The following is a 26,112-nucleotide window of genomic DNA, read 5'->3' on the forward strand; positions in this document are numbered from 1 at the left end:
ATCAATAATCTATTTTGCATTACTATTATTTATGTAATATATTTATATTTATTACATGTAATAACATATGCCTAATGTTTTATCTACTAGGTTGTAAACTCCATTATACTTTTACATATTTGCTAAATGATAGAATAGTTCATTTTACACGGGAGGAAAACTTGAGGTCCAGAGAGGTGGTGACTTGCTCAAGGTCGCACTTCTAAGGTGTATGGCATAATTTGAACCCAGATCTTCCTGACTTCAAGTCCATGATACTCAAAAGCACTGTAAACAAAACATGATTTAATAAAAGTGAAAGGGAGAGAAAAGGTGTGTGCGTGAGGAGAAATGTAAGGAAAAGTTTATAGATATAAAAAAGATGCTAATTTACTGGGGAGTAGCAAAAGCATAATTATGCCTCAGATGTTGCAGGACCTTAGCATACAGAGCATAAGAAGACCTTATGAGACCCTCTGTGCCACACCGCGTCTCCTCCATGCCCCTGCCCCCACTTGGGAGTGGAAGAAAGCTCTCCCTGCACAGCAGCCTCGCCCAGTCCCCGCCTCTGCGGCAAGATGGGAGGAAGGGGGCGACTCTCCTAGAGATGGGCGAGGCCGGCGCCACCCTACATACGGGATTTTTTTTTCCCTTCAGCTGAGCAGACAACCCGGACAAACAACGGGTCCACCTGGGGGTCACAGACTACCAGGCCGCATCTTTTCTTCGTATCCTCCAGCCGGATACTAAGCTAAATTCGTTACAGTACCCCCACCGCTTACTTAACGCACCAGGAGCCCAGTCTTTTTCTCCCGGGGAAATGACGTAGTTCTTACGAAAGAGGTGGGGGCGGGGTCTGGGCCGGAAGTGCCTGGAAGATGGTAAATAAGCTGTGAGAGGGAAAAAGAACCTGGCTCCATCTTTACGGCTCCCGGTGCTCCTGCTGTCTCCTGGCCATGGGGGGTGTCCTGGGATTGTGCTCCATGGCGAGCTGGGTACGTCCCCCTGGGTGTTTTCAGAGGGGTGAGGAAACTGGCTGCGGGAAGGAGAGGACTCCCGGGAGGGGGAGGGAGGCTCCGGGAGCGGAGACCTCGCCCTGGTCCCCGCCCCAGGGCGTCCTGCCGGGGCTTCTTGGCTCGGCTGCCTCTCGAGCCCCTCTCTCTCATTTCCCGTTGTCCCAGGCGGTGGGGGCGGCCTCCAACCTTGGATCTGGCGAAGGGAGTGGGGGAGGTGGGAGACATGCCCGGAATCGTCTGGGCTCTGGGGAGAAAGGGAAGAAAAGGGCCGGCGTCGTCTGCCCACCCCATCCCTTACGTGCACCCCGCCCGGCCTCTTTGTGGCCGGGCGGACTCGGTGCCGCCGCCCTTGGTGCCTCGCCCGGGCCGCAGCGCCCGCCCTGGGCTGCGTGGTTTGCGGCTTTCCTTACTGCGCAGCGCTGTCGGGCCCGCCTCGGCATCTTCCTGCGGCCCGGGGGCGTCAGATGGGAATCTTGATGGTTTTTCTGGGGGAGGGGGATTTCGTTAAATAGGATATTTGAAAATGAGGGGGGTAAAGAGGTGGTTTTGCTGGGTAAAGAGCGGCTGCTTGGTGCATTTGGAAGTGCCCTGGAGGTTGGAATACCTGGGTTCCAGTCGTTGGTGTTAACAGCTGGATGACCTTGGGCAAGTTACCTTCCCTCCCAGAAACTAAATATTTTATAGATAAAATGGAGACTAGTAACTCTTGTTTTGTCTAGAACTTGGCAGTGTCGTTAGGAAAGATTTTTGTAAACTGCATAAACCTTGAATTGTTGTCAGAATACTGTTTTACTTAGTGCTTAAAGCAAACTGGAGTCTTCATCGCCCAAGTGGTGAGAAAAAGGTAATACACGTCCTAAAATACTAAGCTTTGACTCAGGGAATGATTTATGTGCTTAGATTAGAATCTGGTCTGGGAGGTGTGAATTGTTTAGACTTAGAATAATCCCCTCTTTCCTTTGGAAAACCTATTGATGACTTGCAGAATTGCTAAGGGAAAAATTTAGGGAGGCCGGCGGCTTTATAAAATGGAAAGAAATAGTGCGCCTGGAGTCACGTGATCTGGGTTCAAAGCCAGTCTGCCACTTAACTACCTGTGTGATTTTCAGTTTCCTTATCTTTAAAATGAGAGCTGGACTAAACTTCTGAGGTCCTATTCAGCTCTAAATTGCCATCCTATGATCATAAAAAAAAAAAGACACAGGAATGCCTGTTAGGGAGGGTGTTATTTCTGTATATATAGCACGAGGCCTCTATCCTACAACTTTCTTGATACCTCAAAATTATTCCAAAATAGACATTCACTTCTATATTTTATACAAGTGTTGGTATAGCTTAGAACAGTCGAATTTAATTGAACTTGTTCATTGATAATTAATGATATTTTTAAAAACCCAAAGGGTGTTAAGCCCTCCCAGACATACCCTTGATAGAAATATGAGACGTTTTCTCCTATCCACAAAGGGTAATTTTTTATGCATGGGTCTCTTCATGACAGAAATACTTTCCTTGGAATAAAAGCAGTACTCCTAATATTCTTTTGCTTCTATTTTCCTTATTAGTTTTCACTTATTCTCTTCTACTTCCCATGTGCCTTTCTCCTTTTCCACTTACTTTCATTGTTTTCCTTCCTTGTCTCCTCCCCCTTTAATTTTTCCATTCCTTCCTGGCAAAACTTAAATTTAAATATATTTAAAATACCACATTTAATGACTTAATGGTTCATTCCTTTAAAATCATATGAATTTAATCATAATGGAAAGAACACTGTACTGCCTTTGATCCAAAAGACCTTGTTTTATACCTTAAGAATCACAGGATTTAGATTTGGAAATCCAGATGAGTTTTGTTTCTGAGTCCCACATTTGTGTTTTTGTTTTGTTATCTATTCATATTTTTGTTAGAAGAAATGAAAAAAATAATAGAATTAATTAATAAGGTTAAAGAATCTCTTTAGCATGTCACACAAAAATAATTACACCCTTTCTGTAACATCTTTAGTATAATTGAATTAAATACAGACAGCTGTGATTTTTATCACTAATTCACGTTTTGGTAAACTTTTCCAACTTTGGGCATGTCTTTTTGTGGGTAGTGTAGATTGGCTTTCTGTATTAAAGTATGACTTGTTTCTAACATTTTTCTCTTTACCAGATACCATGTCTATGTGGGAGTGCTCCATGTCTGCTGTGCCGATGCTGTCCAAGTGGAAATAACTCCACAGTAACTAGGCTGATTTATGCATTCTTTTTGCTTATTGGTGTGGGTATATCCTGTGTGATGTTGATACCAGGAATGGAAGAACAGTTAAATAAGGTTAGATTTTATTTTGTTTGTCTGCTGTAGTAAGTACAGTTGAAATATGATTATCAGTGCAGTGATTTATGACTTAATTAATTTTACTTCATCATTTTTCCCCCCAAATAAAATAGCACTCTGCTTAGATTCTGTAAGAGCTAAAAAAAGTATATCCCTTTCCACAAGGAACTAAACATCATATTTTTGGGGAAAAAACATACATATATGACATAATTTATATTCTATCCACTGATAGTCTTGGGATCAAAATATTCTAGTATGATGATATTCATTATCTTGGATGTGTGAGTTAACCTTTCTGCTCTAAAGCTAATGATGAGGATAACGTAGGTAATGTCTAGGCCTCTTTCTAACTTTCTCCGATTTTAAAAAAATACTTTGTAGACATTGTACTAATAGCACTTCATTTCATAATGGCACCTTTTTTTGAAGAGGCTAGCAAAGAAGAAATTTCTGCATTTGAGTTATTAAAACTTTGAATCCTTAGTTGACAGTAATTGTTGTTTCCTGTTCTTATGTTTTAGAGGGCTATGAGTGATCTTTTTTTGATAATGCTTCTCAGTAATAACCACAAAATTTATTTTGTTAGCTCATTATTCTAATTGCTCATTTCATTTAAAAAATTGTTTTACTTGAGCAGATTGAAACTATAGATTACGTATTCAAAGATGTTGATATGCTGTTAATATGGGTTGGTTTGCCCCGAAAGTCCATTTGTTCCAACACTTCTTGAATTAAATTGCTTTTCGGGGGTTGTTTTTTTTTTGACATGTAGAGACTGGTAGTTTGGCTCTTAAGTATTTGAAGCATAAATCACGAGTGATTTGTATACCTTGATGTTTTTTTCCATTTCTTCTTTTTTTTTAATTTTTTTTTTCTTTTGGTGAGGCAGTTGGGGTTAAGTGACTTGCCCAGAGTCACACAGCTAGTGAGGGTTATGTGTCTGAGACCAGATTTGAACTCAGGTACTCCTGACTTCATCTAGCTGCCCCTCGTGCCACCTAACTGCCCCATTTTTCCATTTCTTAAAAAATGTTTTATTTTCAAAATTAAAGTGCATTATTAAACTTTTGAAATTTTTTAAACAATTGGGTTTTAGTAAAATTAAAGTCAGGAATAATTCTAGTAAAAAATAGATCTTAATTCTGAGGAGTTATGTTGGAGGTTCTTTTTGTTGAGAAATTGAGATTTGTAAGCACAATATTCTTGTAATTCTCTGAGTAATAAACAGTTAAAAATTGACAAGGCAAATCAATTCCTTGAGAAATGAAAAGACATGTTTTCTTCAGTATTCTCATACAGATTGAGTTATAGGGACCTAGTTACTGGTGTGGAGTGTCTTAGTATAAAGGACAGTTTTGAAAAATCAGGACAAATCTACATGATAAAAAGGATTAAACTCTGGGTGGTCAGTGGGACTTATTACAGTTTAGTAAGGCTTTTGGAATGTAGTAGCTTGATGTGGTAAATCAACATCAAGATTTTTTTTAAGGAATTCTGTATTTTAGGAATTTAGTTATATATATTTAGTTTATCTAAAGTTTTACATTTCTTCTTATTGGTCGTGGCATCTTGTTTATTGTCCTAGATTCCTGGATTTTGTGATAGTGGGACAGGAGTTGTGCTGTGTAGTGTGTTGGTTGGATACAAAGCTGTATACCGTTTGTGCTTTGGCATGGCCATGTTTTTCCTTCTGTTCTCCTTATTGATGATCAAAGTGAAGAGCAGCAGTGATCCTAGAGCTGCAGTGCACAATGGGTAAGTTTTAAACTTTTTTAAAAAGAAACTGAGAAAATACGTAGCAATTCTGAGCCTACCTAATAAAAGTATTCATGATGCTTCAATAAATATTGATGATGATTATATTCTTTTAATGTACATTTTATGGTTAGAAAAGCTAGCTAACTAGAGTCCTGTTTCAGTTAGTTAAATTTTGATGAACAGTTTTGGGAAAAATTTCTGGTGGTTATAAAATTAACGTTTCTCAGCTTGTATTTATTTCCTGCCTAATGAGAGAAAAATCTTTTTCATTAGTGCTTATGACTTCACTATTCACATCTGGCTATCAGAACATAAACTTCAACATTGTTAGGAAATTGTATTTTGTATTTTGAAAAATTAAAGAAGAAGAAAAATCACATTAGTAGCTGTGGTATATGTGAAGTAAAGTAACACTGGACTGGATGTTGAGAGAATTGAATGAAATAGCAAGGTACAGTGGAAAGAGCGCTTATTTACAGTTGAAGAATTTGGGTTTGAATCCTGTCCCTGCCACTGTTTCCCTTGGGCAATTTCCTTCACCACAATAAGCCATGGTTTCCTCACTTGTCAAATTTTGGAGTTGGCAGTAATGATCTTGGTTAACAGATAACCTCCTTCAAAACAGAGAGGCAGGAGTATATTAGGGCAGAATATTATATACATAGATAAATCATTGTATCTGGTATTTTTGCTTATTTGATTTTCCTTGTAATGATTCGTTTTGGAAAAGTGGGAGAAATTTCCAGCAATGACTGGTGTAAAAACAAAGCCAGCAATTTTAACTTTAACTTCATTTAAAATAATAAAATGAGGGGATTGTATTAGATAATCTCTAAATTTGTTTATACTTCTAAAACTAATATTCTATGATTCTGATCTCAGCTTTGCCATAAACTGTGTAACATTAGATGCATAACTGAACCTTTCTAAGGTAGTGCTTCAGTTTCTTGTCTAAAATGAGAGATCTAGATCTTTTAAAAATGATTCGTTAGTGGAGTGTGTGTCTTTTATACAAGTGGCATAACTGAAGGAATGCACACAATTGCCTTAAGACTTTGGGACACGCTGTGTATCTGTGTATGTATATAGATAAATAATTAGGAAGCTATAGAATGACCCAAACACAAGACTAGTAACCATGAGCTCTTATTCTCTCTGAGATTTAAAGATACAGTTGTCCACTTTAATATTTTCATGCTCTAAAATTAAGGACCTTAGTTCAGAATACAGACATCATAGATCAAAACATAAATCATAGGCAGTTACTTTCTGGATGTGAGCAACTTCAGATGCTGTGAGTGGAAAAGAAGCTGATTAAGATTGTGAAGTGTTTTTGCTTTTATGAAAAAAATAGTAAAATTGAAAAGAATTTATAAATTCACAAGTGCTTAAACTCAGATGTTTTACAACAAACTGAATAGTAAACATTAATACAACCAATTAAACATGTTTGGCACTTATTTACATTTAAATGTGCTTCAGTACATAAAATATAATTTGTATTTGGTTCTTCTGATTCTATCTTTACCATTATTTATTAGATATCTTCCTGTATTTCATTATTTTTATCATATTTGTCCAAACTTAGAGTTTTCCATTACACTGAAGTATCATAGCTAATTTAACCATTCTCCTATATTAGATTTTTAGGGTCCTTCTGGTTTCTTATTTCTAGTTCCAAATAAAATGTTGTTATTCAAAAGAGATATTTGTTAGTGCTTAACACAGAACTTGCTCATACTAGGTGTGTGATAAATGCTTATTCCCTCCCCTCTGTTATAAAAACCTTTTAGTGGGCAGTGTCTTCCACCTCATCTGCTGATAGTCTTAGGGAATATTTCTGACAGTGGAATTACTGGATTAAGGGGTATGTTTATTTTTGTGAGTTTTTTTAAATCTTATTTTTTTAAATTAGAGATGCTTAATAATAATTTTGAGATCACTGAGGGGCTGATTCTTAAAATAGATACATAGAGAGCAGAGGAACTTAGGAGAAAAAACTTACTCATGTTAATATAGCTCAAAGGCAGTCAAGAAAATGTCAGTAGCTTCTAATCTATACGCGTACTTTTTGAACTTAATAAATTCTTTATGAGAATAGTCTAAATGCTTAATGAAAGTATGAAAAGAAAATAGGTAGCTTCCTCAAATAGTATTCTATAGCAGACCATGGATTTACTGTAATAAAATTGAAAGATACGGAGAATTCAGGATTTCATTGTGTTTATTATTTTTTGACTTAAAAAAGGAGACATTGAGACAGAATAACCCCCCCTTTTAAACTAAAATGATTGTATAGAGCAAAACACCCCTTTAAAATAATCACAGAAAACACTGGAAAATGAAGCAAGAGAACTTTGTTCATTGACTCTCTGGTTATCAATATACAGCAAAGCATAAAATAGAATGATATATACTTTCTGAAAGGTATTTATTTGACTGTCAGGGCAGATAGTCACAAGAGTCCAAATGGAAGAGACTCCCTGTGCATGGTGAGGGCCTCCAAATGTTCTGTTTTCAGATGACATTTGTGTCAGTTGCATCAAATCCTGAAACATTGTAGAGACTCCTAAATTAGGTCCCTAATCACTCAAGAATTCAACCTAATTATCCATTTGGAAAAATCAATAGATGAAGAATGATTGTTCCAAGATTGTGATATGTATTTGGATTAACAGCCTCTGGATTAGACACTGATGATTTACAGTGAAAAGGATTTAGGATTGAAAAAGATTGATAGTAGGTTGAGCTGCATTTGGAAGTTGTGTTATACTGACCACAGCCTTCTCCGTGAAACTATCCAAAAGATAGTGGAGAGATAAATGCATGGTGAGTGGTGAATAGTTAGAGGCATGCAGTAGTGAAGAAGTGAGCAGGAGAAAGGGTACAAATGGTCAGAGAAATATACGACCAGAGCAGTTGGCTAGTGATGAGACTCACAGGAAGCATACTCTTTTTTCGTTGCTTCCTGGGCATTGTCAGGACCTTCAAGAAGGTTTCCCAGTATGTCAAAGGGACCTCTTGTGGAGAATTTACTGGGAAAATGTCGACAAGAGTTACACAAAGATGAGAAAGTGTGGATGGGGTTCATTCTTCAGCATTGGAGGGAATACCCACATCAATGAACGTAAAAATCTATCAAATTAACCATAGAAATATGATTTATATATTCTGAGGATGTGGAGAAAACTAAATTTTTTAAAATAGCTTTTCAGATATTAGAGAATTAAGTCTGCCAGTATGTCATATTTTTTTTAGTAGGCAGTTGGTGTAAAAAACAAAATTTTAGAATCTTGGCATGATATAGGAAACAAATGAACTATATCTTGAGGTGGAGGGTATAAGGGAGAAACATAGAGGTTTCTTAATGATGATTTATTGCAGAAACCATCTTGGGGACAGTTTGAATTAAAACCTATGTAAAAATCTATCTGCCTTAACTGTGGTGGTATCAGTCCATTTCCATATACTAAATGTTGTCATGTGCAACATACCATCACTTTGTTTCCTGAAGAGAATGGACCAGTAGTTGAAAGTACTGCATATTAAATAATAATGTATTATTTGTCATCTGAAGAGAAATTTTTTTAGCAAAGCAGTATTTTTTGACTACATTGGGAAAATCTTGATTATGCAGAAAGGACACTTACCTAGTTTTTGTGTCTAAAAGATTTTTTTTTTCCTCCTTAGGAAATTAGGACCTAAACTATGTGTGTATGTTTGTTTTTTAATTTGATTTTTCATAAATAATACCTTACTCTTTTATGGTATGAAAGATAATTTCTTCCTAAGAGTTAGGGACAGTGAGTAGCTTTCTTTTACGATATCCATCAAACGTTTTATGAATGGGATTTTTCAATTAGGGCCATGACACTTAATGACCTGAAGCTCTTGGATGTGATAACTATGAGTCTGGTTATCTTTACTTGAACTATTTTCTCAGTGTAATTTTAGCTTTGTAATACTGTGATAGATGACGAAAGTAATGAAATGACATAAAAGAAAGGTATTTCCTTTCTGAGTTTGTCAGCTAACTGCTGGTAGTTTTCCTCTTGATATAAGATATAATTATATAGATGTAATAAACTCAACATATTTTCCCATGCCCATTTGATTTTAATTAGTGTTTTTAAACACTAAGTCATTTTAAACACTGATTTTAAAAATCCATTTCCATTTCTCTCCTAATCCATTGTTGCACTCATTGATTTTCTTGAATCATCAAGATATGGGTTAATGTTCTGTTATTAACTTTTTTAGATATGATAGCAGCCTTAGGTGCAATGTTCATATATTCACATATCTAATTAGTTTAGTGCATTATACCTTATAAAAAGTACATCCTCACATTGTTGTAATTGCTATAGCAGCTTTATGAAGGTCAAGGTAAGTGATAGTATTTTAACACAATGAACATTATTACTCTTTTGTCAAAATGCCATCATTTGTGTAGGACCTGAAAAACAGTTTTTCTTAGTTATGCGAAGTAGATAAAGTTGAGCTTTATATTCACTTTATAGTAACCCTCAAAGTCTTGTTTCATGACCAGTTGATGTTATTTTGATATGCTCTTAAATTTTTGTATATGTGAAATTACATATATTTGAAAATATACATCATATATTAAATATATTTGAATTTCTGATACAGTAAGAATCTATGCTTTTCTTTTTTAGATTCTGGTTCTTTAAATTTGTAGCAGCAGTGGCAATTACTGTTGGAGCTTTCTTTATCCCAGAAGGACCCTTTACTACTGGTAAGAACACTGAATATTTGTGTACTCTGTTTTTCATTGGCGACTATGTTGCTGCATTTGCTTGATTCTGTTGTCAGACTTCTCTTGCTCCTCTTCTTGTTTTGAATGTAGATGTTCCCAAAGAGCTTTTATTTTAAAAAAACTTTTTCTGTCTGTATAATCCTTCCTTGTTGAATTCATCCATTTCAGCTATTATGTCCAATGTAATGACTTCCATTTCTCTATCTCCATCTAAAGCCTCTTTCCTGAACACACACATACATATATACATACATACTTGTGTGTGTAAATTTTTTCCCCAAACTGTTGAGTACATTACCATATTCTTTCAGTATTTTAACGTGTTCAAAATCACTCATGATCTTCCTCCAGGAATTTAGTGAATATTACCTTTGTTGAGGTGAAATCAGACTAACTTTGTGCTGTGCACCCCTCTCCAAAGCCATGAGTTGTGTGGGGTCAATTAATATGCACTGTTATTGTATGACCATAGCTCTGCGAAATGAGGTGGGGGAATGATTTGACAAGGAATTCTCCCAGAGATAGATTTTTTCCCCCCAGAATTATTTTTTCCTGTATTTTAATGTTTTTTATTGGGAATTATCACATCCATCATGGATAATGAAGGTTATCTCTTTCCTGATATTTTTCCCTTTTAAGTGCCTACCATGTGTCAGGTACTGTGCTAAGTTCTTAGTTTATTTTTTTATGGCTACTCATTTGATTAGGCAGTTATTGTGTAAGATACGTTACTGATTTTACATTCTCTTTTTTTATGTTATTGCTATTCAGTTAAATAGCATTTATTGAATTAATTATTTTCTCTAATGTTTAGCAGTCATAGGTTTATCAAACATTAATTATCTATATATATATTTGGTTCTGTGGGGGATTTCTGGTCTACTCCATTGACCTTACTACCTTTTGGTCCAATGTGAGATAATTTTAATAATTAGGAAAAGGGATTGCACCTTTGATTGTGTTGGTTTATGAAACTCCCTCTATCAGAAAGAGTAAGCACTTTTTCTGCAATTTGTGTGTGTGTGTATTTTTCTTTTTTGCCTAGAGCATTGAGAGATTAGGTGACTTGGCCAGGCTTGTACATAAAGCATGTTCAGAGGCAGTACTTGAACCTCAGGTCTGCCTGACTTTGAAGACAAATCTCTATTTGTGGCTATGGTATCCAGTGATAATTAATGCTATAATTTAAAGTAGTAGGACAAGTATCACTTTGTTAGCTTTCTAAAAGTATATAACTATGTAAATTAGTTCATTTTATCCATGTCTATAATCTAAACCAGGAGTGGGGAACCTATGGCCTTGAGGCCACATGTGGCCCTTTAGATCCTCAAGTGTGAACCTTTGACTGAATCCAAACTTCACAGAACAAATCCCCTTAATAAAAGGATTTGTTCTGTAAAACTTGGACTCACTCAAGTAAAACTTGGATTTAACTTGGCCACACCCAAGGACCTAGAAGGTTCCCCATCCCATGTTAACCATTGAGATTGCTGTGATTGAGAGATGTTTTTTTACTGTGATGATTTGCTACTTAGTAGCTTTCTTATTATCTTTGTGATCTCGGGCAAGTAAGTCACTTAACTTCCCTGAGACTTTTCCGGGTTCATTTGTAAACTTAAGAGCATTGGTATTATTGGTATTCTATATGTGTAGACTTTCTCTTACTATTCAGACCTTCCCTTTTCTTACTGCCCAGTGTTGTCCTTTTCCTTGTAAAGGCTATGTGTAAGTGCCTTGGGTAAATTATTGCTCAGATTGTGAGTGGGTGTGGGTATGGGTGTTGGGGGTGTGTGTGTGTTTGGTTATTATGCTATGTGACATTAAAAATAAAAGCTGGTATTTATTGGTGTTACAGTGGTTTTGGAGGTTTACATTGATTTATATTGTGTCATGCTATATTTATTATTTCAATTTTTTGGTTATCCTTGTGTGTTCCAGATCTTTGTCATCTGATGTGTATTGTCTGCATTAGATTTATCATAGTCATAATAGTGTTGATTTCCTCTCACTTTAATAATTTCATATATTCTGTTTATTTTGCCTTGTAATACTGTTAGTGTTTCTTTTATAATTTAATTGAAACTTTATTTGGAGCATACATTTAATATTCTCCGATTCTGTTGTTTATTCTTTATGACAATTTCTTAGCCCAAGTGTCTACTCTTGAGGTGTTCTACTTTCAATTTTATGTGTTACCATCATTATTATTCTGGGTTTTCTTGAGCTTGTAAATTAAAGGGTTATTTTTTAGTCCTAGCTTTCAGTTGTAGTTCATGTGATGAGTTAGCCTTTTTTTTTAATTTCATCACTGTTCCTTTTTATCAATCAGTTAGCATATGTTTATTAAGTACTTACTATATGCCAGGAATTGCTGTAGATACAAAAAAAAAATCAGTTCCTTCCTTTAAAGAGCTTGTAAATCATCAAGGAGACCACATTTATCTCTCTAAGTCTATGCAAAATGAATACAAAATAGTTTTTATAGAGGAATTTGTTACTGTTTTTTCTCTTTCAGTGTGGTTTTATGTGGGCATGGCAGGAGCCTTTTGTTTTATTCTCATCCAGCTGGTTTTACTTATTGATTTTGCCCACTCATGGAATGAATCATGGGTTGAAAAAATGGAAGAAGGGAACTCAAGATGTTGGTATGCAGGTAAGACTTGTACTGCTTCAAGGCATAAATAAGCATATAACATAGGCTCATTTTAAAACATTATTTCTCATTTAATTAACTGTACAGATCATAGGACCAAAGATTTGGAGAGCTAGAAGAGGCTTAGTTGCCATCTAGTATAGTGCTCTCATTTTAGAGATGAGGAAACGGGCCCAGAGATATTTTTGTTTATAAGGTATTCAGATTGTCTACGTTACACACCCAGTATCCTCAGTTTTCTGGAACATAGTAGAACTAGAAAAAAAGAGGGAAAGGTCTCTGAAAAGCTAAAAGAAGAGACAGTGGCTTTGGATAAAAATCTCTGTCATTTTGTTCTTAGTTAAGGCATTACCAGAGTCTTTTTACTCTCTGTTTTAGGCACACAATTTTCTAATAGAGGGAATTTTATGGTTTTATAGCTTAGAACTGTGAAAGGCAAGCACAAGGAGAATGGACACCTGCCTGCCTAGAGAGAAAAAAACTAAGAAGCTATAGTCTAGGTCTGTTTAACGTGAGGAATAAATGCTATTGTATACCTTAATAGTTTTTGAAAGCATTATTTCATTGCAACATAGTTCAGTGATTGATCATATAATGATACCGAGTCATGAAGAAATGCCTCATTTGTGTATCATATTGTGTTTAAGATGGAAAATATGTAATACCTTTTAAGAAAGATTTCCTTCTGAAATGGTTCATATATTTTTGGTAACTTTTTCACTATCTGGGAAATTCACAGATGTACAACTTCATTTTTTGATGAAGGAAGATAAAGAGGACTTTACCTTATATTTCTATTACAGCATTTATGTACATTTTCTTTTAGGCCATAGTGAGCCAGATCTACATCTGTTGAGAGTTATTCAGAAGAAATATAATTTTTTCTTTAGATATTTGAAGGCTTTCAAATTATTTTATTAGATATTTGAAAGTTTATTTTTAAAATTTTGTTCATGAGAAAGCAGTGTTTTGTGGGCAACACCTTTTGAGAATGAAAATAAGAAATTCACTTTCAAATACTGTTTACCAAATAACAAACATTAAATGTAAATGAGTAAGAAACAAACCTTGGTGGGCCCTACTAGTTTTGAAGGACTTTGGCTTTGGGCTTAGTGAGGGACCACCTTTGTTTCCCAAGGATCAGTCTTGCTAAGTTTGGAGAGGCTCAACACCCATGTGATGGAGGTTGATGGAATTTTTGGGGGAATCATAGCAATTTCTTTAAACCATGTACTAAATTTTAGAGGAGTTTGATCTCTTATCAGGGGGTGTAATACCAATATAGACAAAATTACAGATTTGTGATATCTTGGATATGAAATAAAAGTTTTTGTGTAGTGTATTTTGGGGAATAACCCCATAAGAGTAGAGCATATACTAAAACTTGAAAGTTCTCTTGAAAAGTGTTAATTCATAGGATTCTTCCAGAACCTATATGAAACTAAAAGTTATATAGTCATGGTTTGTTTTTGGTTTTGGTAGTACAACTTATTTAGTAAATATTTTTTCTTATGTAAACTTACATACATTTCTTAATATTTGTAATGAAACTTAACTCTGCAACCATATCTCTTCACAGCTTTGTTATCCGCTACAGCAATGAATTATCTACTGTCTTTAGTTGCTATAGTCCTGTTCTTTGTCTACTACACTCACCCAGACGGTTGCTCAGAAAATAAGGCCTTCATCAGTGTCAATATGCTTCTGTGCATTGGAGCATCTGTAATGTCTATTCTGCCCAAGATCCAAGTACGCTGTTTATTTGAAGACTACTTTTAATTGACAGTCATATTAGTTTCTAAATGTTCATAAATATTGAGGCATGTCAGATTGTAAATGCAGTTTTTATTTTAAAATTGTTAATAGGAGTCACAGCCAAGATCTGGTTTGTTGCAATCTTCAGTAATCACAATCTACACAATGTATCTGACCTGGTCTGCTATGACGAATGAACCAGGTATGTTATAGGAATTATCCTTGATGTTTATTTCAAGCTTACGGTCTTTTTTCTCGAAACTCGTAATCTCTCTTTATAGAGTGATTAGTTAGCAAAAATGCCACCTGAAAAATATTCTTCCAACAAGAGACTTCTCACGTGCATTTCAAAATTTTACCAGATTCCTTAAAAGATATAATAATGGAGATAACTTTGTTCAACACTATTAGTATTAAGTGAGCTATAAAATAGAATAGATAGCATTGCCAAAGATGCCTTGTAACATTGCAGGGTAGACATTCTACTGAAGGAACTGAATGTCGCTCTTTTCATTCATACTGTAAGTAAAAGCAGAAGCCAGAAAAGAAAAAATCACTAAATGGAAGGCTATCTTGTAGTTTCCCTTGAATAGGTAAATAAAAGAAACTATGGAATTGGTTGTATCATACATTCAAAGGCAGCAAAACATTTCTTTTCATGAGACACTGGATATCTTAAATTGCTTATGATGGATATTTACAAAAAAGAGCATAATGGAGGCAACTGTAGTCTTATGTGCCAAAACCTATTGTGGAGGATGAGGAGGCTTTTTTGAGAAACTTGATAAGACTAAACATTAAATGTTTACTATGTGACTTCAGTGCAAAAGTGGGCTTGGAGAAACATGGTAAAAATGTTTGAAAGTGGTTCAGAAATATGAAATGAGAAAGGTCAGAGGTCTGTATAATATTTAGAAGTATCAGAACTATAGAACATTAATACTTTAAAATCAGGAAGTGCTAAACGGAGTAAGCACTGAAATAACATAAAAATTGATTATATTTTCAGAGGAAAAATAACTGGTTACTGATGTTGGAGTCATTTTCTGATAACTGTGTAGAGTCAGACATTCAATTTGTTAGTGCAAAAACAGAAAACCAAATTAAAAGAGGACTATATGGCATAAAATTGAGGCAATCCATCCTGATCTGTTCTAACAAGCTGTTGATAAAAAAGGATAAAAGAACATACAGTGATATAAAGTATTCTTAGTTGCTAAGGAAGTTTAACTAATACTAATTAATCACTATAATGAGAACAAAAGATCCTAGAGACCGTACTAATAAGTGAACACTTACTTGCTCTACTTGGAGAAATGGATAGTAACCAAAGGTGACACTAATTTAAAATGCAAATTATTTATAAAATCTTACAGAGTAGTTTGATAGAAGATTGTACTCAGTCTTCTAACAAACTCATGTTAAGATTTTATATGGCATCAGAAAACTAGTGGTAGTAGAGGGGGAAAGTATTTACATAAGGCTAGTAAGAAACTCAATTAGCCATATCCAAAAGGTGCCCCCTTTAAAAATAAAATTGGAATATTATGGATAAAAAATAGAAAATATCTACAAAGATTTCTGTAACAAATTCTTTTTTCTATCAGTGACAGTAGAACCACTACATTTGTTTTTGCTTTTTTTTTTTTTTTTTGGTGAGGCAATTGGGGTTAAGTGATTTGCCCAGAGTCACACAGCTAGGAAACATAAAATTATGTGTCTGAGGCCGTATTTGAACTCAGGTCCTCCTGACCTCAGGGCCGTTGCGCTATCCACTGCGCCACCTAGCTGCCCCAAACCACCACATTTGGACTCATGATACCAAATCTCTAACCCCCAAATCTGCCAAAAGAAAGTAAAAATGACACAAAGAAAACAAATATGGGAAGCATCACTAGAGTACACCAGGTAACAGAAGAAATATATTCTGGAGGTAGCAAAATTTTGAAGGCAATAAGGGATCAAGACTGAAGAAATCAAATGGTAAAAAAGTCAACAGCCCTTATTGCCAGAAAGGAGTGGTGGGGTGGTGTATGTATCCAAAAAAATACTTAGTTATTAATTACTTGATAATTAATAACCTTTGCTTTTATTTTATCATCTTTTAAAATTTATGAAAGTAATATGCACTTATCGGAGACATCTTAATGAAAATTTGAAAAGAGAGCAGGCAGGTTTTTCACAAAAGCTATTCTCCAGTAGATATTTCTATAAGTAGCATAATTGATTGTGAATAGTGCATACAATACAAGATCCCACTGTGTTTATTTTTTTTTAATATTTCACAGAAGTTCGGAGTTAGAATTGACCTCAGTAGCTATCTAATCTAATCATTATGCATAAAAAATCCCTAGTATAACATACCCAACAAATGGACATTCAGCCCTTAATTGAAGATCTCTAGGGAATGGCAATTCATTCCTGTGGCATCCTGTTTGACTTTTTGGATAACTCTGATTGTTAGGAGTTTTTTTTCCTGGTGTCAAAAGTAAATGTGCCATTGCATCTCCTACCTGCTTCTAATTTTTGCCCAGTTTATTTGGTAGAATATTCTAAACTAAATGTTTTCCTCAAACAAGCCTTGTCTATGTAGGAAAATATCAGTATGCAGTTGACTGGACAGCCCATAAAACTGGGTCATCAGTATTTTAGATAGATAATGGAGGTAGAGAGTGAACTTGGCCCAGAATTGAAAAAGAAAGCCACCTAGATTTCCTTGAGGCAATTTAAAAGCTCTTCAAAATTTCCTCAAGCTTTTCTCTGAAACATAGGCTAATCTTTAAAATACTGGTATTCTGTTCGTACCTCGTGGCTTGTACATGTGATACATCATAATCTCTCCAAAGAATCAAAGTTGCTGGTCACCCAAAGTGTTATGGAGAGTCATATGATGGGCATTATTAATAGACTGCAGCATATTACCAGCTACGGATTCCACAGAAAGGGACTGTGTAAGGATGTCATAAAGATTTATGGCTGGAAGGGCAGCTAGGTAGTCCAGTGGATAGAGCACTGGCCCTGGAATCAGGACAGACCTGAGTTCAAGTGTGGCCTGAGACACTTGACACTAGCTGTGTGACCTTGGGCAAGTCACTTCACCCTGAATGCCTTTGCCCCCCCCAAAAAAAAAGATTTATGGCTGGAGAGAGCGGGGCTGATCATGTAATGAGAGGAAAGGCTAGCTGGTAGAAAGCTTGTGCACACCATTACTAATCATGAATTGTCAAGAACAAGGGTCCTAGCACATTGGGTGTACTTTCTAGAGTCTGTGGATAAAAACTTGACAGGATAAAGAGGGCATGGATAGGTTGACAGTTATACAGATTGGTCACATGTAAGTATTTAGTAAATAACACTGATTATCCTCAGTGAAGTGTAGAAAACTAGGAGTGAAAACATCTGAGGTATACTTCTGATCTACCACTAACTCACTGAGATCTTCAGTCAATCACTTTTGCCTCAGTTTCCTTCCTTACCTTTAAAAATTGAAATCATGGCAACTTCACACATTATGGGGTTTAAAAAAGATAATAGATAAAATTTTTTGAAAAATTTAGTGCTATGTTAACTCATATAATGTTAATACTTTTTTTGTTTAACTATAAGATCTATGTCAAGCATAATTTTTAGCTTTTACTCTCCAGTCACAGTTATAGACTCTTAAAAGTTCTGACTTAATAAATTTTTGCAATGGGTAAAATGTAGATTCTTTGGAAAATACCATCTTCAAATTTTTTCTAATGTGATGTTTACTCACTTCACAGACAGACAGTGCAATCCAAGTTTATTAAGCATAATTGGCTATAATATTACAACAAGCATTCCAAAGCAAGGAGACTCTGTCCAGTGGTGGGATGCTCAAGGAATTGTGGGACTAATGCTCTTTTTGTGTTGTGTGCTTTATTCAAGGTAAGCATTATTAATAAAATTTTGTTGAAAAACAATATGGCTATTGTTAAATCATACTTTTCTGAAACTAATGACTTTCTCTCCTTTCTACCTGCTTCCATAGCATCCGGTCATCTAACAACAGTCAGGTTAATAAACTGACTTTGACCAGTGATGAGTCAACACTGATAGAAGATGGTGTGGCCAGACATGATGGATCACTTGATGATGGTGACGATGTTCACCGAGCAATAGACAATGAAAGGGATGGTGTTACTTACAGTTACTCCTTCTTCCATTTCATGCTTTTCTTGGCTTCACTTTATATCATGATGACCCTGACCAACTGGTACAGGTAAATAAAAATTTTTAACATTTTGGACTTTAAAGGAACCTAAGATTTGTAAATTCTGGAAACTTTGCATTTGGCATAAATTAAGATATAATGGTACTAATTCATAAAGGTAACATTAGTACTGTTTTAGAAACTCTTATTTTCAGGGCAGTTAGGTGGTGCAGTGGATAGAGCACCAGCTCTGAAGTCAGGAAGACCTGAGTTCAAATTCGGCCTCAGATCAAACACTTGACACGAGCTGTGTGACCCCTGGGCAAGTCACTTAACCCCAATTGCCTTAAAAAAGAAAAACTCTTATTTTTAATCAATACAAAAGTGAATACTGGAGTATTGTTATTATTATTACTATGGCCTTTTAGGAAATTACAGTTTATTTTCTACTTTGGTGCGGGTCATACTTCAAATATTGAACTGTTTGCACATCTTAAAACAAAAAAGTGGCAAATTTTGAGGAATAAAGATATTCCTTGATAATTTTGGAGCCTGTAGAAATGCAAATTTGTGACACAAAAGGATATATATGTTGTACAATTTTTTCAAAAAGTTACTTATACATGTTTATAATCTCCTTCACAATGTGACACCCCCTTAATACACCCCCTTTGATCAATGACAGCAACAATTTTTTAAAAAATGAAAAAACCCTCAACAATTCCCATATTGGCCTTGCCCCAAAATGTTTTATGTCATTGCAGTTTGAGTTCAATACTTTTGGCAGAAGATGAGTAGTATATTTCATCTTCAGTCTTCAGGACTCATGGTTTATCATTGCATTGCTCAAAGGGATCAGCTTTCGAAGTTGTTTTTCTCTAATGTTGGGGCCATTTATAAATTACTCTCTTAGGTCTTACTTTGATCTACCTCAGTTCATAGAGGTCTCAGTTTTTTGAAACTGTCCATTCTGTCATTTCTTTGGGCACAGTAATCCATTAATTTCGTATAACATAATTTGCTAATAGGAAGAAAGCTCCTTAGTTTCTAGATTTGGGCTACAATGAAAAAAGCTGCTATGAATATTTTTGAAGATAAAGGTTTTCCTCTTTCTTTAGTTTCTTTGAGGTAGAGTCCTAATAGTGATAGTCACAGGTATGCACCACAGTTTGATAACTTTCTGGTCATAGTTCCAAATTGCGTTCCAGAGTGGCTGGAACTGCCAGTAGTGTATTAGTGTCCCTATTTTCCTACAACCCTTCCAATTAGTCTTTTTTTTTAATCTTTGCCAGTCATCTGTGACAGAACAAAACCATCTATTCTTTTTTTCTATCTCTTTTTTAATCTTTCTCTTGTTCTTTTTGTGTGCACCTTTCTGTGCTTCTGTTGGCTCCTGCATTTTCATTTTTAAAATATCTGCTCAGTTCTGGCTTTTTAAAAATTAGGAATGATTGAAAATCTTCTGTTCCATCAAAGTCATTTTTTTCCTCTCTAAGATTGTATTTAGTTTTTCTGGATAGACTGTGTGTTCTAAGCTTTCCTACTTCATTATAGTAGTAGCTGTCACATTTTGCATGATCCTTGCTGTGATTCTTTGATCTTTGAACTCTTTTTGATATCTTATATTTTTTCTTTGACCTGGAAGCTCTGGATTTTGCCTATGTGTGATGTTCCTGGGAATTTTCATTTATGGATTTCTTTCAGGAAGTGACTGGATTCTATCTGTATTTAGCCCTCTAGTTCTAAGAATTCTGGACAGTTTTCATTTATAATTTCTTGAAATATACAGTATCCAGACTTTTGGGGTGGGGTGTGTGTGTGATGATTTTCAGATCATCAAATAATTTTACATTATTTTCCATGACTTGTTTTCTAGATTTTTTTTTTTAATTCTTTTTTCTTTTTTTCCCCCCTAGTCTTTTGATTAATATTTCTTGTGGTTTCAGTATTTTCTGTCCGGTCCATTTTAATTTTCAGGGCATTTAGTTCATAGGTGAGCTTTTTTGCCATGTAATTCCAAGGTGTCAGTTCTCATTGCCATTATTTCCTTTAAGACTTTTCCATTTTTTATCTTGTTTCGTTTTTTTTTTTCTGGGTACCCTTGTAATCCTTGTAGCTAAGTGATTTTTTTCCTCAGCTTTCCCTGGCGTTGTTGTGGGGTCATTATCTTCTGGGTTTTCCTACAGGTGTCTTTTAAACCCTAACATATTTCTTTAGGAGTTTTCCTTGGTTTGCTTAAAAGTGTCAGCATCTCGTTTGGGGGAGCTTGTACTTAGGTCAAGCTCTGCAGCTAGATGGCTTGGGCTGGGCCTGTCTGGTCCTGAATATCATGTCAAGATTAGGCCTCTCCTTCAATGGACTCTAGGCTATTAAAATGCTGAGCTCTGCCTGGATGCTTCCTAGTGTTTGGTTTCCAAAAGGGTATGCTGTGCTCTCTTGCACCATGGACTTCAGGGGATACCTCAGGTTGGTCTTTGCCTAAGGCTTTTTGTTTGTCGCTAGGCTTGGGTCACTGGAGTCTGCCAACCCCTCCCAAAGCCTTGTTTACTGCAGAATCTCCACAGTATTCTGTTGATCTTTTGTGATTCCTCAAGCTGAGTGGAGTACTCTACAATGGATTCTTGTTCATTTTTTCCTAGACTGGTGCATTTCCAAGCACCGTTGGTATGTTTATGGGAGATCTGGGCTCCATTATGTCCTAGGATGCCACCATCTTTCCATCTATATTATATTTATATTTTTCTTTTTTTCTTCTCATTTCTATATTCTTAATTATATTTGGGAGGTATTAGGGATCCAGTTTTGTCCTCAGACATTTCAGTCAGTTTCTCATTCAATTTTTTTGTGTCATCATTCAATGTTTTTTTTTTCTGGGCTCTAGAAATTATTTTATGAGCTCCAAGATTCTCCTTGTGTTTAGTTGAAACTTAACAAAAATGAAGTAGATTTTTCTCATTTTGAGAGGTATATTTTAAAATATTAAATCTTTAATAATTCATCTTTAGTATCTTCATCTTTAGTATCCTTAAAAGTTTCCATGACTGGTTTGTATTTCAAACCCTAATAACTATTATCTGCACTATTTTTTTAATGAAGCAAAAGTGATAAAGAAAGGCTCTTCATTGTTTCTTTCCACTGGGAACACTTTGGACTTGATGGTTATTGATTAAAGACTAAATTAGAAATTATGTAGAGTGCTTTAAGGTTTTTGATCCTCATAGCAATCCTGTAAGGTAGGTACAATTATTAACACCATTTTACAAATGAGGAAATGGATATCAAGTGAGTGCCCAGGGTCACATTGTCAGACAGGATCTGAACTCAAGTTAGCATTCTGTAGTTTTCTTTAACCTTTGTTCAAGATTATTCAAAAGCCCAGCTGCATGATATGTAGATTAAAACCCATTGCAGGTTACATTTCCTACTAATTGCCTTGCCAGATATTTGAAGAACTGTCAGACTAGAATTGAGTATAACCATACCACTTAATGCAGAGGTAAGACCGATAGTTGAAAATGCTTAGAATATGACCATGACATACTGAAAAGCAGGTCTCCTAAAAAGGGCCTCATTATAGTTTTTAAAGTTATGAAGTTAAAAAACTCAGGGTTTTTTCACTCCACAAATGAAGAGACACTTTATACTACATAAAATCAACAACAAAGACATTCTATAAATGACTGCTTACTGTGGAAAGAAGAGACAGAATTATATAAAACAAACTAGCATGGCACAGGCCATTTAGGATAGTAGCCAGAGTAGTAGCTGTACAACTGTGTAGCACCTAGGATCTTGTTTTGTTTTAAGTCACATTGAATTATCAGGCGAGGTTATATTTAGAAGCAGACTGGGGTTGTGGAGAAAAACAGGTTCAAATTATGGCTGTGACATTTAACTGTCTCTGTGACTGTGGGCAAGTCATTTAACCTTACTGGGCCTCAGTTTCCTTATCTGCAAAATGAGATACTACCTGACCTTCTAGGTTCATTCAGCTCTAAATCTTTGACTGATGTATGATAATTTAAGAATGTAGGGAAATGGATGGTTTGCTTTAAGAAGAATGTACATTACATAGTTTCTGAAAAAAAATTTATATAGAACAATATATTCCTTAAAGATGCTGATTAAATGAGACAGTGCTTCTTTGGAATGTAGTCTATTCCAAATAAAGTGCTACCTCACTTAATTTAGCAGAAATGTTTTGGGAAAGCTACTTACCAAATGTTGTGTAAATCTTACTTGAAATGCTCATATAATCCTTCAATAAATACTTCTATAAAGCAGAAACAAATCTCTTATGATGTGAATAATACCATTCAACTTAACAAATAAGCTGAGATTTCTTTTTGTAGGGTTTTGTGGATAAAAAATAGTATGTGTACACATATGTATCTAACCAATTCTGAAACTCAGAGCCTTAAGAATTAACTATTAATACAATATATTTTTTTCTTTTTTTCCCCACCCCCAAATATTTTAGTTATGAGCCTTCTCGTGAGATGACCAGTAAGTGGACTTCAGTCTGGGTGAAAATCTCTTCAAGCTGGATTGGCATCGTGCTGTATGTTTGGACACTAGTGGCTCCACTTGTCCTCACAAACCGTGATTTTGACTGAACTGGAATTCTGGCATAAAAGTTCTTTTGCTTCTAGCTTATTTGAAATTGACAGTATTCCAGACTTTAGTGTAAATATGTGTGTGTGTTAACAAGGTAGCCTACCTGGTATTAGTCTGCATGACATAGATTGTGTCACTTTCTATTTTACTCGGTATTTCCTTGCCAAGCTCACTGATTTATGTTGGACTTAGTAGCAGTGAAATATAGTCAGTATTGTGGTAGGAAAAGTAGATGTATGAGAATTGTAAGGGAAAAGTGAAATAGAGTGAAAGCAAAAATGTTTGTTAGAGATTTACATTTTAAAAGCATGGTGGAATTGAAGTTATTTTATCAACTATATAAGCAAGATAGGATTGCCTTCTAATAATACCTGATGACTTGCTTCAAAAACACACTCTAACAAGAAATTTACTATTCTGGAATTCTTTAAAACATGTTACATAGACATTTTTCTGACAGCTGGTATCTACCCCAGTTTTTCCATGGTTCTAAGAAATGTGATTTATCACCAACAGAAAATGTTTTGGGTTACACAGTATGGAAAATTTAATCAATAGTGTTTGAATAATAAATTTAAAATTTCCCAAGGTTGGAAGACTTTTATAGGCACTGTTTTCCTACTTTTGCTAGTTATCCCTCCATAGTGTCTAACACAGTGGTGTAGAGTGAGCATTGGGTAATAGATATCTCCTCTCCTCTAGCCTGAGAATATCCAGTTTTAAAAAGAAAAAGTATGTGTTACATGTAGGTGGAACTTTTAGTAACTTTTCAAAAAGTAAATTTTGATTTTTGAAAAAAGAATCATGGCTTATGTAAGAAGGATTTTGGAAGTCAACTAAGGGAAAAAATAAAGTAGATTTTTGACCCAGGAAAGAAATCTTAGAGCTGGAATGTCTGAGACTGTAGAGATGTGAGGTGACTTGTCCAAGGTTAGAACCAGGTCTCCTGACTAGTTAAGTGCATTTGCCATTGTACCAAAGTGGCACCAAAAATTCTTCTACAAAATATATTGTTCATAGTAATATGTTGTACCTGACCTATTTTGGGTTAGTCCATGTAATTCTTGTGGCTGGTGCCTAGCATATCTACAGTTAATGGCAAAATTATTTTGACTCAGTGCTAAAGAATGAACCCTGGCTTAAAGTTTGTTGTGCAGTTTTAAAGATATCATTAAATGCTTTTGTATTTGCTGCTATGTAATTGAAATACATGGGCTTTATTTAAACATATTTGTTCCATCTCAAATTGAGCACTCTGATTATGAACCTAGAAACATACTTAAACACTTGTTTTTGTATGATGTAACTACTGCTCTTTATCTGCGTGACATTAAAGGTTATGAATGCAGGTGGAGTATAATAAAGAAATGATTGTCATTCTCCAACCTTATATTTGGAGATTCTAAATCTCTCTTGTTACATTAGATATTCACACACTTCAGCATCTGTATGTTACTTATTAATAAACATGAATTCATAAGAGATTTGGGGTTTGTAAAGTTTTGGTCAGAGAGCCTTAAGCAACTTAATATACAGTAGTCATTTTTTTCCCCTTCTGAAACTACACAAAGTTAAAAAATACAGAGTGATGAATAGCTTAAAATAGGTTATCACATACCTGGCTACCTTACCCATTTTACTGTGCTGGAAAAAATTTAATATCAGTTGTTAATTATATGGTTGCTACCAGTTATGTGGTTATGTAGGTGTCCCAAGTCCGTAGATCTAATCTTCGTGGGAAGGAAGAATGGGCATTATGGATCAACATTAAAAGAATTTGGGGCTTGGGGGATAAAGAAGGAATAATTAGAAATACATTGGGTTTTGGGGGAGGCACCTTGTAAAATAGTTAGTTGATAATGCTTATTCACCTCCTGCCTTGGGCTGATTTTCTGGCTTAGAATCTGCTTTTGCAGTTGGCTTCTTGCTTCCATCTCAGTGCTCAGGGTATGATACTCCAGAAATATACTAAGGGACTTCAATATGAAGCTTGATGTCCCCCTCAAACATCCTAACTTCATAATCCCTCATTTTGACTCCCATGACCTCTTCCTCTATTTCACTCGGTTACATCCAGGGATGGCCACACCTTTGATCTTGACATCACCCACAAATGTTCCACTAAAATGATAAACTCTGAAATCACTAGCAGATCATAACCTTTCATCCCATCTCACTATGCCTGACCCTTCTAAAACTTTTTCTCACCAAGACATCTATTAGCTCTCTGGCAAACTATCACCACTGCTTTAGCTGAAATCTCAAAGCTATGATCAATGCAACTCTATGCTATTACCCTCTCAAGTCACCTTCCATGATACTACTTGCCAGCCATTAGTCTCTTCTACTTCTTACCTGTGGCTGAACGGAACTAGAGGAAATGCAACTGAACTCAGTTCATTATAATCAACTGAGTACTCTTATCAGCAAGACAATCCTTTTACTGCCTGATATTCTATCCCATTCCCAACGCAAATGTCCTAAACATTTCTAAGCCTCCCAAATCGTCCCCACCCCACCTCAGTCTTAGTTGGTGATCATACTTAACACTTAAATGAGAAAGACCATTTTCCCTTTCTTATATCTCAACACCTTGATACCTCTTCAGTCTCATATTAAAGGAGGGCCCTTATCACCATGGCCAACCCTGTAGCATGTATCCTTGATACTCTCAATTTTTTTTTAGCAAATTGCTCCCACAATCATTACCTCTCATTAATCTTAACTCTCCCTTTCTACCAGTTTCCTGTTCTCATGGTATTGTCCTATTTCTGTCCTTCTACAGCCGAATATCTAGAAAAAGCTATTTACAAATATCCAGAAAAAGCTGTTTACATCTCTTCTCTCTACTTTAACTCCTCAGTCCTTTGCAATCTAGCTACTAACCTCATCACTTTTAACCATTCTCTCCAGTTATCATTGATCTGTTAGTTACTGAGTTGACCACCATTTCTAAGTCCTCATCCTTGACCTCTCTGCAACACGGTGCAGTCTCTTCTGGCTACTTAAAAAAAAAGGTGCTTAAAGAGCAATAGAAGTGCTAGCTAGCTATTATCTTCTT

At 35.5% G+C, this 26,112-nt stretch overlaps 1 protein-coding gene across 1 annotated transcript; it reads left to right on the plus strand.

Annotated features, from left to right (window-relative positions):
* Positions 1-824: 824 nt before the first annotated feature.
* Positions 825-24,533, plus strand: SERINC1 (serine incorporator 1). Its single transcript, XM_020986965.2, has 10 exons — positions 825-974; positions 3,150-3,311; positions 4,903-5,072; positions 9,752-9,831; positions 12,368-12,505; positions 14,085-14,254; positions 14,372-14,462; positions 18,025-18,169; positions 18,273-18,503; positions 22,915-24,533. The coding sequence occupies exons 1-10, from the start codon at positions 936-938 to the stop codon at positions 23,048-23,050; spliced, it is 1,362 nt and encodes a 453-aa protein (XP_020842624.1). The 5' UTR covers positions 825-935; the 3' UTR covers positions 23,051-24,533.
* The last annotated feature ends 1,579 nt before the right edge of the window (positions 24,534-26,112 follow it).

This window comes from Phascolarctos cinereus, unplaced genomic scaffold (genome assembly GCF_003287225.1).
Source record: "Phascolarctos cinereus isolate Bilbo 61053 unplaced genomic scaffold, phaCin_HiC Scaffold_5;HRSCAF=322, whole genome shotgun sequence".
Classification (NCBI taxonomy): domain Eukaryota; kingdom Metazoa; phylum Chordata; class Mammalia; order Diprotodontia; family Phascolarctidae; genus Phascolarctos; species Phascolarctos cinereus.

Bases quoted from the DNA above. Each gene is read 5' to 3' on its own strand.
- SERINC1 (XM_020986965.2), top strand. From the start codon at position 936: ATGGGGGGTGTCCTGGGATTGTGCTCCATGGCGAGCTGG. The intron at 18,170-18,272 runs GTAAGCATTATT...CTGCTTCCATAG, and splicing joins TGTTGTGTGCTTTATTCAAG to CATCCGGTCATCTAACAACA. The intron at 18,504-22,914 runs GTAAATAAAAAT...CAAATATTTTAG, and splicing joins ACCCTGACCAACTGGTACAG to TTATGAGCCTTCTCGTGAGA.